This window comes from Suricata suricatta, chromosome 4, assembly GCF_006229205.1.
Source record: "Suricata suricatta isolate VVHF042 chromosome 4, meerkat_22Aug2017_6uvM2_HiC, whole genome shotgun sequence".
In the NCBI taxonomy this organism is placed as follows: Eukaryota; Metazoa; Chordata; class Mammalia; order Carnivora; family Herpestidae; genus Suricata; species Suricata suricatta.
Window position 1 is genome coordinate 146,472,498 of NC_043703.1, and position 15,599 is coordinate 146,488,096.

General features: G+C 39.0%; 1 protein-coding gene across 2 annotated transcripts in view; it reads right to left on the reverse strand.

Moving 5' to 3' along the window:
- NCOA1 (nuclear receptor coactivator 1) overlaps nucleotides 1-15,599 on the reverse strand; it is a 236,954-nt gene that overhangs the window by 54,191 nt on the left and 167,164 nt on the right. For both annotated transcript variants that reach the window (XM_029938200.1, XM_029938201.1), the window contains 4 exons: nucleotides 9,446-9,623; nucleotides 7,254-7,433; nucleotides 5,885-5,980; nucleotides 1,424-1,564 (listed from right to left, as the gene is read on the reverse strand). In XM_029938200.1, coding sequence (XP_029794060.1) covers nucleotides 1,424-1,564; nucleotides 5,885-5,980; nucleotides 7,254-7,433; nucleotides 9,446-9,623 — 595 coding nt within the window. The remainder of the gene's footprint in view (nucleotides 1-1,423; nucleotides 1,565-5,884; nucleotides 5,981-7,253; nucleotides 7,434-9,445; nucleotides 9,624-15,599) is intronic.

A 15,599-nucleotide genomic window follows, 5' to 3' on the forward strand; every position in this document is an offset into this window, starting at 1 on the left:
GGTGCCTCGGAGGGTAGGTAGGTTAAGCTTCTGATTCTTGGTTTCAGCTCAGCTCATGATCTCATGGTTTGTGAGTTCAAGCCCCACATTGGGCTCCATGCTGACAGTGTAGAGCCTGCTTGGGATTCTCTCTCTCTCTGCCCCTCCCCCGCTCACTCACACACTTTCTCTTTCTCTGTCTCAAAAATACATAAACTTAAAAAACTTAAAAAATATATAGATTCTTGGTTTTATCCACTGAAATACCATCTTTGGGAAGGTATCAGTCTAGTAAGAGTCCCACTGGGGAACTATTAGTCTGCAGGAAGTGGTCCCAACAGTAACCAAACTAGTGAGATTCATAGAGATGGGTTCCTGAAAAGAAAAAATTAAGCTGCTTCCTCTCCACGTGCCACCTAGAAGCCGCTGACCTATAATGTACTGAATGGCAAACCATCTGTAAAGTTAGGAAACCTATAATGGGGAAATATTAAAAATAAGAAGGGTGGTAGAATATTAAAAAATATTTTTAAATTGCTTTTTAGGTAGAGCCATACAAAATGTTTCTTTGCAAAAAACTCTTAGAGAATAGAGAATAAATTATACTGGGAGTGGAGTATTAGGCTACTGTAATCATGTGATATTTTTAAAGTATATCGAAACCCTCACCTCTGAAACTCTATTAACTTTCTCAAATAATTTTCCCTATGTTTTCTGTAACACTTACATGATAAACAATTGTTAAGTCCCTTAAGGGCAAGGAATATACTTGTTTTCTCTCCCATAGTACTGACACAGCATCGATACAATTATTAATTTCATAGGACATGTTTTTAACCTGAAACTTCAACATGAGCCAGGTGATACAGGTACCATAACAGTAATGAAGTAAACATGTATGATACAGACTTCTGTATTAATTAGAAGCCCTTTCACATGCCTCTTCTGCTGTGAATGATCTTCAAAAGCCAGATGAAATTATCACTTTCTCTCTGAAGCATCTCTGATTCTCAAAGAATTAACTCTTTTTCTTTGGTTATACCTCTAGGTATAAGCCCGTGTCACCCTGATCTTTAGAGTTGTCATATGTTGTCCTAATGCATTTTGAGCTCCTTGAGGGCAAACCCTGCTATTAGTCACCACCACATCCCTGCCATCTGAGAGAGTGTCCTACGTATGTGAAGAACTTGAAACATGTCTGCTGAATGAATGAATGAATGAATGAGTGACCACCACATGATATCCTCTTCTTTCAAATGTGCATCCCAAATTCAGGATCCACTCATGAATTACTTTGCTTACCCATTTCTTCCTTTCCTAAAACTGATTATTGCAAAAACTGTAATTTGGAGAAAATACTTATCAAGCCATAAGTTTTATATAAATTACTTGGTATTATAAAAAGCAAGGTTAATGAGAATAATTAAGAAAGAAAAAACTTTACCTTCTTGGAATAGTTGTCTGGCATAAGATGGTTCTCTGCCCTGAGGTTGGAAAAAAGCATAAATGCACTTCCTCACTAAATCTTCCCAGCCAGTTCTGCCAGCAGCTCTCAGGGAACTGGTATCAATAGAGATGATTTTGCCTACATGAAGAATGAAAGTTTACGTCTGTGATAGCTTCTTGATAGAAGTCACCCATATTTCAAAATTAACAACTACACCTAAGAAATATGCTGCCACTCCTAAATGCTTAATGGACAAAAAATTAATAAACTATTAATTTTTATTACATATGGTAATGGAGTCTATCACTTACATGATAATAGAAAACTGTTTTGGCCTTGGGGGTTTGTGTATTAGTACATCATACTCTAAGATTCCATTCCAGTCGAGCATTAAAGCCATACCATGAAGGCCCACAGCTGCAGAGGCCAATGCAGGTCCAACTGCTCCTGCTTGCTCTTTGGATCCTACTCTCTATATCCTAGTGACTGGAACACTTATTGGTGAAGGAGAGGCAGATAGGAAATATTTCATTTTGGTTTAAATAAATTTCCAATAACTAAGTGAGGAGAATATGAGAAAGTAGGCAAGACCTTCCTTTTCTACCTCTTCATGGGTATTTGAGAGTAAACAAAGACTGAAGGCAATAAAAATCACATCAGAAAAAGATATGTCAGAACATAAGATTTGCTAGACATTCTGCACAAAGAACATATGCTTTATAAAATGTAGTGGTGATTTGCTAGTGTTATCCCATTCGGACAAATTTCCTAGATGGCTGTGGAAGAATTCAGGTAAATTATTTCTTAGTTAATCAGGGGCCAATTGAGCCAGTTTGGGATGGTTCAGATCTGTTTTATTTTGTGGTACATCTTATATTAACACAAAATAATGTAAGTTATATAATATATGTTAGATTGTATATATGATTAATAACACGAATATATAATATATAAATACATCATATATAAAAAATATAATATATATTAGAATAATAACATGGAAACCTGCAAACCCACCATCCAACTTGAGAACTTGAACATCATCTATACTATCCCTTCACGTGTGTACTCTTCACTTACCACATCCCTGTTTGTACATTCTCCTGTCAAGGAGCATCTAAATTGTTTCCTGGTTTGGTGTTTTTTTTTGATATTACAATCAGTGCTTCTGTGAAGATCATCTACATTTTCCATGGTGCATGTGTGCGAGAGTTTCTCTAGGGTATATATGTAGGAACAAAACTGTTGAGTCACAGGTTATGCGAAATGTTCAACTTTATAATAATAAACTGTTTTCTAGGAACTTATATAGGAGTTACTGTTAATCCAACATCCTCTCCATCAAGTGGGGTACTGTCAGCCTCCTTTATCTTTTACAATTAGTAGGTGAAAAATGTTTATGCTCTAAATTTGTACCTCCCAATAAGGTAGAGTATTTTTCATATTTTCCTTCTGCGAATGTCTGATTTGTCTTTTCCTTATCATCCCTCTTCTCACAATCAACTCAAATCTATTGTACTGTTTCTGTGTCCTCATTTTAATTAATCCCTTCTTTGTAAATTTCACTTGTTTTGTTTGGAAATAAATGTATTAGGCCTCTTTAAGTCAGAATCTTGAATCTGATGTATCTGAGTCTGTCTGATAAGGCATAAATGTAAATGGTAGAAATTTAAATGTAAATAAGAAATTTTGTTATTTAAGAATAGTTTGGGCAAAGCCTGATAAACACTTGATTGCAAGTCTGGATTTTCTAAGAATTATAATTATTTAATCTTTGCCTCTTACTACATCGGAGGTCAAGAGTTGGTTATAGCATGATATTCACATGTAATAATGCTCGTAACAGACAATGCCTAAGGGAGGGGTGTGTGTGTGTTCATGTCAGTAATAATCACAAAAGAGCAAGAGTCTACAACTGCAGGACTAGAAGGGAGAAAATAATTAGATTATTAGCAATGTTAACAAATGATTAGGTAATATAGTGACTATCTAGGAAGAGAATCACGAACAGGTTGATTTAGAGTACTTTTGTTTGACAGAGGAAAGTTTAGCCAACCAGCAAACCAACCAACCAACCAACCAACTAACCAACCAACCAACCCAAAAGCCCCTGTTCAAAATTTCCTGGAAGAAGACTTTTTCTTTTTTTAAGAGACATGATAACCATCCCACGTAGAGTTAAAATTACTACTAAAATTCATGGAATTAAATAGCTAATACTTATTATAGCTGGTTATTATTTTTTAAATCTAAATCAATTTGATGATTTAATAAAATGTTAGTTTTACATTTTGAGAACACTTATATTTCTTTGGTACCTTTTTATTTTCCTTTGATTTTACATTGACTCTGGTATCTTTTATGTAGTAAGTATATACAGTACAGTGATGTCCTTTTAATGGTGCTTTGGTGGAAAGCAATGCAATAGAAATGAAGAGTTCTATATGAGGGCCTAAGGATGTCTGTTCTCCACAATTAGCTGTATGGTTTTGGAAAAGTTACCATTTTATCACTTGTAAAATGGGTAGGCTAGAGTCTGTGATCCCTGAGGTTCCCTGTAGGTTTATAATTATTTTCTGATTCAGAGTTCAATTTTTAAACCTTTATACATTTATTTTAAATCAGGTATATCTAAGATATTAATTCTGAGTCTTTGGCCAGAAACAAAACTATCTATAATAACAGTGTTCCTATGGGATAATACAGTCTTCTTTAAAATAATTAATGATTCAATTTGTAGAAACGTAATATGAAGAAAAGCTAAAATATAAATTATCCTCATAATTTTTAGGCGCCCTTCATCTCCCACATTTATCCTGTGGCCTAACCATCATCCTTTCCGGCAAGCTTTTATTCTGCTATCTCATCAGCCCTACTTGGTTTTACTGACACAAAAGACCAGTTATATTTTTCAAAGGGCCTACTTTTCCTCCACGCCTTAGGGGTTTTGGTTTTCAATAAAGGTTATTAAATTTTTCCAGAGCTGTTCATTGGTGTCAAATGGAAAAGGACATGTAGATGGCAGGCTCAAAAAGGGAAATGAAGAAAGTTATGGTAAGTGATAATTACTACACTCAGATTCTGTATCTCCAAGTCCTAGATACTCTCTTTACTACATTCTATTATTCGTGCTGATTTATCCCCACCTACTCTTTAGTAAGAGCAGCTGGAAGCTTATCTTTAAAAACATAAGAATAAAGCACATGACAGGAATATTTGATTTCTGGGACTAAAAAATTAATTATTGTATCAAATGTTAATAAATTTTATAAATAACAGTAAAGGTCAAACAGTACATTAAAACTAAATTTTCACAAAGAATAAAATTCCATGGAAATGACTGTTTAAATCCTGGCCTGCTTAAAAAAGTATCTGTAGTATCTTATCCCTATTTTCAAGTGAGAGAGGTAAGTGATACATACCTCACTCTGATGTAAACGTATGAAACTTGATGTGTTCAAAGTGAAGATCACGTAACGTATGGAAAATGCTACATAAGATTGTGAAGAACAACAACAGGTTGTTTTTGCCGAAAATCAAATCTGAGGCAGGCCTTTACCAAGAGGGCCTTGCTTTCCGGCAGTCCTGCTGTTACTTAGGCTGGGCTCTGCTGCCTTTCTTCGGCCCCCGTGACACACCCCAGGCCTTCGCAGCTCTCCCCCCTCAATCAGGAGTGCTCCGGCCACACCAGGACCTTCCTCGCCACCCCCCAACCCTGTGCGGAGCTTGCACCGCCTCATCCTTTGGAGCTTGGGCCTTCATATCAGCTCCTCAGGCACTGGTTAAGGAATTAATTTAAAAAATAGGTTCTCCCTATTAGTTTCCCTTTTGCCATCTCACACCTTTACCATCATAAAATGCACCACAATTTGTAATTATGTTATTGATTTCTGGCTCAGCCGTGTATACCCTGAATAGTCACACACAGTGATAGGTACTTCTAGGCACTTGATCAGTATGTGCTGAATACATTTAAAGAAAAAGAAATAAAAAGAAATAGCTAGCTACATTTAAGCATAATGTTAAAGCCACCATTTATAAATAAATATATTTACATCTACATTGCCAAGTTTCTTTGAAGGTTTTATTCCACGATCATGAAAAATAATTTATAACTAAAACAATATGTGAATAGTTATAATATTCTCCCCAGTACCCTGCCCATGACAATGATTATAGCATCCGAAATGCACCAGATCAACAGGGCATGTTACTGGCTCGGTTGATGAAGCATGGGACTCTTGATCTTGAGGTTATGAGTTCGCGCCCCACACTGGATGTGGAGTTTGCTGAAAAGTAAAATCTTAAAAAAATAAAAAATAAAATAAAAATAAAACGCACAAGATCAAGACTATCATTTAAAGTATTTTTTGCATAAGACCAGTGAACAGAAGCTGAATGGCAGAGAACAGGAGAACACAAAATTCTGGACATAATTCTGAACTTTGCAGTTAGTACCTGTAGTGTCTTGCTTGGTCATAAAGGATTCAACGCCTGTCATAGCTGGAGGCCGAGGTAATCGCCGTGCAATACAAATCAAACACGACTGGAAATCTGCCCAAAACAAGAAAGGGAAGGGGAAGAGAAAAGGACAGAAAACAGTTCACATCTATCATTTGCCATTCATGGTTTTTATAAAAACAACACGTTACAGGGTCTGACACAATATCGGAGCCACTCTGATCTAATAATATATTAGAGATCAAATTGCTGGGGCCCAAAAACTGGCAGCTCCAGGTAGAGACCTAGTTAGCATTCATTATCCCTTTGCGTTGAATGTTCTGACATAAACCAGCGCAGACAGGTGCATCTGTGTACTCACATGGTAACTTGAAGAAGGAGTTTTCACTAGATTTAAGCAACACAGTGATTTTTTTAAATACACTCTTTAGCCAATTTCCTCTACTTATCAGTACTTTATGGTCACAAATATTATTCTTATAACCACTGTGCAAATAATAATTACCATATGACAAAAACATTTAACTCTTTCTGAAGAAACATCATTTTTGCCTCTGATTAAGGACTTCATGTTGTTAGGACTCATTTCCAGTGTTTTTGAGTGCTACACACAACATCACATAGCTAAACATGAACTTCAGTCACATAAGACAGGCTGGCACTGGCACCGGTATTTTACAAAAACCCCTCAGTTGACTGTGGCACCCATTCATGACTGAAGCCTGCATGCATGGCCTTTTTTTTTGCATCTGATTAACTTCTCATCTACTACTTTCCCTAGTCCTTACTCCAGTTTCCAATTAGTGGTGTTCTTAACTTAGCTCAGCCTAGTTCACATGGAAAACTCATCCACTGTCAGATTTTAATCAATGCCATGTTGATACCATGTTCATATTAGAGCTTCAGCTGTGTTTTCATCTGTTCATAAGCTTTCTCCTTATAAATTACCTTGTATGGCCTCAAAAATGCTAACTCTATTCTCCAATGTTCCCCACACTCTAAACTTGAAACTTTCTAAAAATCAGAGCTGTTCAACAGCCTGCTATATCTGGTACATTTCCAACTGGCAGCAGTTAGCTACGTCTCTTATTTCTAGGCAGCAAGTTGGTTTGAATTTGACATTTTAGTGGGAATGCCAGCTTCAAACTGAGAGTTTGGGGGCATTTCAAAGGGGTGAGTCTAGATGTTGGCAGTTTGCTTTTTCTTAAGTATTAATAAATACATAGTAAACTGAAGAGCCACTATGATACATAATATAGTGACCAAAAATACTATCTGAAAAAGGCTATTTATAATCAATTACCTCCTTGATCTTTAAAGCCATGGAAAAAGCAATCAAACACCTTAAAATCACCCTTTGTTTTACCTTCTCCGTCCTCCTGGATTGATTTTGGCTGTGACACAGTAAAACACTGCATTACTTCATATCGCTGGCAAGCTTCTTGGTTCTCGGTGCCTGGCTCATCTGGAGGGTGAATTAGCATCCTGCAGTTAAAGGTATGGCTATTCCGTCGTGTTGCCTCTTGAGGCCAAGGAACTCCATTTACTGTGGAAGAAAAATTGATTATATGTCCGTGAGTAAGGTGAAAAACTAGGAAGATACAAAAGGCATACCTTCAGCCATATGCTTCGTCAGACACTCAGATGAAAAGATCTCATCAGGTCTCACATTATCCTGAGGCAAAAGTATGCTTATCTTCTTTAGCAAATCTAAATGCCTACCCACTAGAAGACTGAGAGATTCTATAGGACTTCCCCCCCTCAAAAATAATTCCTTACAAATTCCTAACTCATTAACAGTCTTTACAGACAGTTAAAGACAAAATTAAAAATTTATACCTTCCTAGCTCTTTTGCCCAGGTTTTTACAATCAGTTAATTAATGCACTTTCCCATTTGTTTCCAGTTGCCTCCTGGAAATGGAAAACTGATTGGAAAGCACAGATCCATTGGTAAGCAGGAGTTTTAACCTGGCAGGCATGTCTTCTTAAGGATGGACCTCTGGACATGTGCACCTTTTTTGGGGGAGAGTATTCAAAGTTTCTCAAAGGAGACTGTGACTCAAAAAAATATTTACAATAGACAGAGACTAACCTTGGCTTCTCATAACCATTCTTCTTATACCTTATTTTATTTGCACAGTTTATATGCCACACTGCCTCAAATATAGTGCATAATCAATAAGTTATGACATAAGAAGGATTGTTAAACATAAGTGTTACCTGATTGGGTATAAGAAAACAGAATTCAGTTCTAGAAAACAGGTCTGTACATTTCAAATGACAATCACTGTGAAGGGACACCACTTCCCAGTTACAATGTTCCATTCAAACCACGGGAGGTGTTTAAGGCTCTTTCCTCACCATTCCCAACAGTTTACTTTATCCCCTTCATTGACCTTCCTTTTGACTATCTCGTCACCTTGTAACTGTTAGAGTGTCACAGAAAATCACAGAGACAAACCTGTACTGGAGGACGGAGTCTTGGTTCTGCTATGAGCTAGCTGTGAGGTTCAGGTTAATTATTTGATCTCTGCACCATCTTTATAATTTATTTATTTATTTATTTAGAGAGTGCATGCACATGCACGCAAACACACGGGGAAGGGGCAGAGAAACAGGGAAAGGGAGAATCCCAAGCAGGCTCCACATTATGAGTCCAGAGCCCGACGCGGGGCTCAAACCCACACAGAAGTTACAGAATAGGCACACAGAGCAGCAAATGGAACAGAGGTTGGGACTCAGACCCCATCCGTCCTCTCAGCTAAGCTCCTTTGTCAGCAAACAACCTGGCCCAATCATACCTGGAACATCTGAGTTGAAACCACTTAACATCCAAAAATACTGACTTTAATACATACGGAATAGAACAGTACATTTCTCCCTCCCTTCCTCCTTTTTTTTCCCTTTTGAGCAGGGTGGCGGGAAGGATATATATTTGTCTCTTCCTTGGGCATAATCGAAACTGAAAACAAAGAATTTCAAGCAGAAGCTTCTAGTGGCACTGGCTGCCCTGCTTCTCACCACTGTCACATGATTGGGTCATAAGCTGGAGGAACAGGATAAAAGGAATGCTCTCTACCAGCGAGGTGATGATACTCTCCCTTCATATTTACATCTCAGTAAATATGTTGTCAAAACTGAAGTTAGGGGCGCCTGGGGGGTTAAGCGTCCGACTTCGGCTCAGATCATGATCTCTTGGTTCATGGGTTCGAGCCCTACGTCGGGCTCTGTGCTGACAGCTAGCTCAGAGCCTGGAGCCTGTCTTGGGATTCTGTGTCTCCCTCTCAAAGGAGACTGTGACTGTGCTCATGCTGTCTCTCTGTCTCTCTGTCTCTCTGTCTCTCTGTCTCTCTCTCTCTCTGTCTCTCTCTCTCCTCTCTCTCAAAAATAAATAAAACATTAAAAAAAATTTTTAAACCCAAAATTAAATTTAAAAATATTTTTAATATGTTAGAATTTATTTCAGAATAATACTATGTAACATACTATAATAATTACATAATGTAAGAAATAGCTACAGTGAATTTATTTCTTTTGAAAAACACATTGCTTTGTACCTAGTGACTTGGGTAGCAGATTCTTCACAAATTCTGCATGATCCCCGACATGCAGAATGCTGTAGACACTGGTATTCATCAATTCCTCCTGGTTGTAACCCAAGTAGCTGGTCACATTCTCCGACACAAACACAATTCTCCCTTCACAGTTCACAACAAAGAAAAACCCATCCAAAGCCTGCAAAGCGGAAAAAAAAAAGAAGAAAGAAAAAAAAAAACTATTAGGAGGTTAAGAGGTTAAAAAATAAAAGAAAAATAAACACATACATTTCTCTATTGACAAAGAGATCAGAAATAGATGTCAAATTAAGAAAAGGGGAAGACTGAGAAGAAGATTTAATATTGAATGTTCTCCAGGGAGGGCTAGGATCTTGAAACAGACTCTGGAGGAATGTACAGCATGCACAGCGGGCGTGAAGTAATATACCAACCCTCTTCCTTAGAGAGGAACTTCATGGTAGCAGATGTGAAGTAAGTAATTGATATTCATTCAGTAATAAACATCTCCAAACTACAGGTAAAGTAAGACCCCATCTCTACCCTCAAGGAACTTGTGGTACAATGGTAGAGAGACACATAAACATAATAAAATACCAGCAATGCAGTGTCAGGGACATACACCAAGTATTCTGTGAGCACAAGAAAAAATACCTAATTTGGGGTTGGGGTGGAGGGGGCACAGGAAGGCTATTTACAGACCCCTACCTGAGTTTTACAGGGCATGGTAGAGGAGGGGAAGAGGAATGAGGGAAGAACATTCTAGGCAGAAGGGAGAATGTGGTGCATTAAGGTACAAAAAAGCAGTCGAGTTGGAGTACATGGTACAAGACAGGCTCATGTCAGGAAATAAGTCTGGAGCAGCAGACAGGAGCCAAATCACAGAAGGCCTCCTACACTCTGAAACAAAGCTAGAGGTCTTCAGAAGGGGAGATACATATGCCCTAAGGGGAGCATTATATCCACAGAAATGCAGGGAAAAAGTCAGAACCTCTTTCTAGTATAATCTAAAATATAAAGAAGAAATTCAGCTTAATAAACATACTGAAAACCCTGGTAGCTCAGCTCAGTCTAGACAGTCACACACCGCAAACCATGAACCCAGAAAGCAGAGGCTGAGCAGGGTGGCACCTTACTTACTTATAATCTCTCCATTTATTGCAATATATTGCAGTTTACTTGCTATAGGATATATACTAACAGTAAAATCAAGACCTTTAAAAAAGAGAACATTTAGAGGATTTTGTAACAAGACATAAAATGACAATGAAAATCTGTTGTTATCACCCAGAAGTGTCTAGTTCTCTGTGGCAAAATTCTTAAAAGAGCTAATGATATTATGGGCTATTCATTTTTCTTTTTTAAAAAGGCAAGTGTCCCAAATTTGTTGACCTTTTCTCGGATGACAGGTGGTAATGATAATATGTTACCTAGCAGATGTTTTCCAAATAATAAACACACTTAATTTTGTCCCTCCAGCCTACAGGCACATGAAACGATGCTCAGCATCACTCATCATCAGGGAAACACAAATCAAAACCACACCGAGATACCACCTCACGCCAGTCAGAATGGCTAAAATGAACAAATCAAGAGACTATAGATGTTGGCAAGGGTGTGGAGAGACAGGCACCCTCCTACACTGTTGGTGGCAATGTAAACTGGTGCAGCCACCCTGGAAAACAGTGTGGAGGTTCCTCAAAAAACTATCCATAGAACTCCCTTATGACCCAGCAACAGCACTGCTAGGGATTTACCCAAGGGATACAGAAGTGCTGGTGCACAGGAGCACGTGTACCCCAATGTTCATAGCAGCACTGTCAACAATAGCCAAAACATGGAAAGAGCCTAAATGTCCATCACCTGGTGAGTGGATCAAGAAGATGTGGTTTATATATACAATGGAGTACTACATGGCAATGAGCAAGAATGAAATCTGGCCATTTGTGGCAAAGTGGATGGACCTCGAGGGTGTCATGCTAAGCGAAATAAGTCAGGCGGAGAAGGACAGATACCATATGTTTGCGCTCATAGGTCTAACAGGAGAACAGGAGAAACCTAATGGAGGACCAGGGGGAGGGGAAGAGGGAAAGAGAGTTGGGAAGAGAGAGGGATGCAAAACTCGAGAGACTACTGAATACTGAAAATGAACTGAGGGTTGAAGGGGGAGGGGGGAAAAGAGGTGGTGGTGTTGGAGGAGGGCACTTATGGGGAAGAGCACTGGGTGTTGTATGGAAACCAATTTGACAATAAACTATTTAAAAAAATTTTTTTGTCCCTCCTGGGTAAAGATGAAATTTAAACAATGAATAAGAAAGAAACTACCTTTCAAAGAGACACCCGTGCTATAGAGACTGCATATGAGACTCCTTGGAAATGTTTTGAAATGTCCCATAGTTGTGACTTTGTTGTCAAAATGGCCCCAGTTACGTACTTGTAAACCTTCTCTTCTCAGTTTAAACATTTACAAACAGAACTTTTTACCTGTTCAAAAATTATCCAGTTTTAGTGTGCTTTAAACTAATTTTTTAATGTGATACTGCAGTATCCTTTGATTACTTTGGAAGAATCACTGTTTGAGATCAAGGAAGATAGAATGTCAATAAAAACCTTGGGATGTGATTAATGATCTAAACACCTCGACACCAGAAAAAACCCTTTGCTAAACTATTTTTGTCTACAAGAGCATAGGAAAGCACCCTCATTTCTACTTAACTTTTTTTAAAGCTTAGCTATAAATTTCATAGCAGGTTATACGAAAATAGGAACAATGGAAATACAGATATACCAATTTTTAAAAAGTAGATATAAAAATTACTTAAAATGTTCTTAGCTATTAACTGATTCAGTGTAAATACAAATTCACTTACTTTATCTTATTTTTGATCTCTCCAAAGAGTTCAATCAAGAACAGTTTGGGAATAACTGTCATAATTTAGAGCAAGAAAAAGACCGGCAGGTAAAATCTGATTGTTTGTGGCAAACCGATTCCAAGGGCCACAGTACCCTGCTTCCTCAGCACTACCGTCTCCTTTTTTCACCTGGTTTTCAGGGCATCTTTCATGGCTCCTCCCTCTCTGCCTCCTCGATGTCCCTGTCTATCCTGAAAGCCACAGCTCCTCTCTCTCTTGCTTTTTCTTCACTTTCCATGTCTGTCTTTGGATATCTTTGGATGTTGCCTGTTATGTGCAGAGAAAATGGAAGAGACCAAGACCCACTCCTGGGATCACCTCTGTCCAATCTGAACACTAACCAGTGGTGGCTTCCGTATCCAGCCTCAGCAAGGCCCAGCGATTCACCAGGACTATCTGGTGCAATTACTTTTAAAGTAATTGAAAAATCCAAAGGACTTAAAAGTTCACCTTCATCATAGCAGGCCTGGAGTCCCTGCAGTATTTTTTTCCACAGACCTACTGGGGCTTCTCCAAGTTCCCCTCCCACTGACTGTACCTGACTTCACTGCCAGGCTGGGAAGTTATTCTAGTAACTGGCCCCTGGAATATGCAGCTGATCAGCCCTCAGGGAGTGCAGAACTTTCACCAGGTCCCTGCTTGGCCTCAGTTACATGGCCTCATCATTTCCTCTGTGAAGTCTGGGGCATCATATTACTTTAGAGCTTCCCCAGAAAAGGCTGGCATGGAAAACAGGATTGCAAAGACTCCCTCGTGCTCACGGAATTGTCCTGCTGATCCTACTCCTGAGAGACAGACAGCCTGTCTCTGGCTGGAAATGCCTACTTTTTGTTGTTGTTTTTCTTTTAATTACAAATGATATATATGCTTATAAAAACTGTTTAAGTATGAGAATGAAATAGTAGATGATCACTCAAAATCTCACATGTCAAAATGTTTTAAGGAATATTCTTTGAGACTATTCCTATGAATAGACAAACATCTCTGTTTTCTTCAAGTATGTCTGACTAATACAATCTGCTAACACTTATTCTACAAGTTTCCCTCCTATGTTGTGCATATAATTAACGTCCAAGTGTTCTTCTGGAAAGGAACTTTCCTGCTTCTCACGTCCCGACAGCTGGTCTTGCACTGAGCTGCACACAGGAGAGAACAAGCGTCTGTCCATTCGGTACAACATCATCAATCTGAGGGTTTTTTCTCCTGACCACCCTGTGTCTCACAGCGGCCGCGGCTTCTCACAGCACCTTTAAATGACTCCGCTAGCTTCACTGACTATCACCTAAGTGCCAGTTAATAGACACAATTTTGGGAATAAAACACAAAACTCTCAACAATTTTACAGACTCTGAAGGGAAAATGCCAAGTATGCATAGTTATGAATAGCACAGTAGAGGGATTCATAAAGGGTAAGCACAGATTGAAGCACTTGAAGTGGGGCAAAGGGACACTGTCACCAGTATGGTTTCCAGGGAGGAGGCCATACTTACACCTGAGTGAAGTCTTCGAAGACACAGAGTAGTAACGCAGGTGCAAAGGCCATTCGAAGCACAGGAAACGGCTCAGAGGTTAAAAAAAAATCACCTGTATGCACTTGTTATATTTGCGTTATGTATAATAATAAAACTTTTTTTAATCTTCAAAGAAAACAAAAAAGGAATTTATTCTAAAGGCAATGGGCATTTTCTTGAAGGCAAATGCAATGTTTTAAGCATGGGAGTGACGTGATCTGCTTTTACAAAGATCCTTCTGGACGTGGGTGTGGCATGCAGACTGGAAGCGAGAACAGTTGCAATGCTACTGTGATACTCCAGTTCAAACCAGAGCCTGAATTAAGGAAATGGCAGTGGAAGTGATAGAAAAGAATTTGACACAGGCAGAGGACACAGCATTTGGAGACCTGTAACAGCTGTGGGAACGAGCATCCTGGGCGATCCTTCATTAAAGAGGTGAGGGTTCTGGTAGACAGGCGCCTTTCTCTTAGGAAGTGGACTCAAGGGGTAAAGAAATCTAGTCTTTACTATTGGCACCCCCCCTTATTTTTAGGCAGGTAGTAAAGGGACAGATCATACTTTAGTTTTAGAAGTATTATATTTTTTTTTAACAAAAACATTTTCCCTTTTTTTTTTTTAGAGTGTATTTATTTTGAGACAGAGAATGTACACATGAGTTAGGGAGGGGCAGGGAGAGGGGGAGAGAGAATCCCAAGCAGGCTGCATGCTGTCAACACAGAGCCCGATGCAAGGCTCGATCTCACAAACCATAAGATCATGACCTGAGCTGAAATCAAGAGTCAGATGCCTAACCGACTGAGCCACCCCAGGTGCCCCAGAATTGTTATATTTGAAATGACTAAGGAACATTCAGATGGTGATATTCAAAAGGCAGCAAGATAGAATGTAAGAGAAACCAAAGAGAGATCTGAGTTTAAGGCAGACATTGGCAATTTATAGGTATGTACAGTATCATTTGGCTTTTTGTTTATTTTTTCTTAACTATAATTATCTTTTCCCCTTCCACAGACTATCTGATTTCCTTTGGGGAGTTACTTCTTCCCAATTAAACAAAATCTTGTGAGATTCTTAATCAGGCCATTGGGAGACTTCCAACCTAAATGGGAACCTTGAGGAGAATCACAGAGAGATGGAATATAGCTGGAATGCATTCATAGTACCGCAGGGCACTGCCCAGATGGGTCTTTCTAAGAAACCATTCGTACAGTATCTGACTTTTAGCCTCTGATTTAGTTGGTGTCATCTCACTGTCAAGCATCGTTTTGGGATACCCAATAGCACTCTGACAAATTTATATTTCCTTCATTTGGTCAGAATTGCTTGAAATCAGAGAACCCTAATCGATAATTTACACATATTTACATGTGTGCACACATACATGAATACATCCCACGGACACAGACATAGGCGTGGATGAAACTGCTCGGGAAATGCGCACAGAATAAAAAACGGAAAAGAGCCAAGGCCAGAACCCGGAAGGATGCTGACATTTAAGAGGCAGGCTAAGAAAGAGAAACCTGAGGAAGAGGCTGAGGCCTAGCCAGACAGGAGTGGAGATAGTTCTGCGAAGGAGGCAACAGGAAAGTGGGACTGGATGCCGAACAGTGTCAAGAGGCACAGGGCAATGTAGGGAATGGCACACAGTGAGGTAAGGAGGCCTGAGTGCAGGGTAAGGTATAGGGAGGCCTCCATGGCTAAAACGGAATTTTTCTTGGGAAGCAGCAGGAGGTA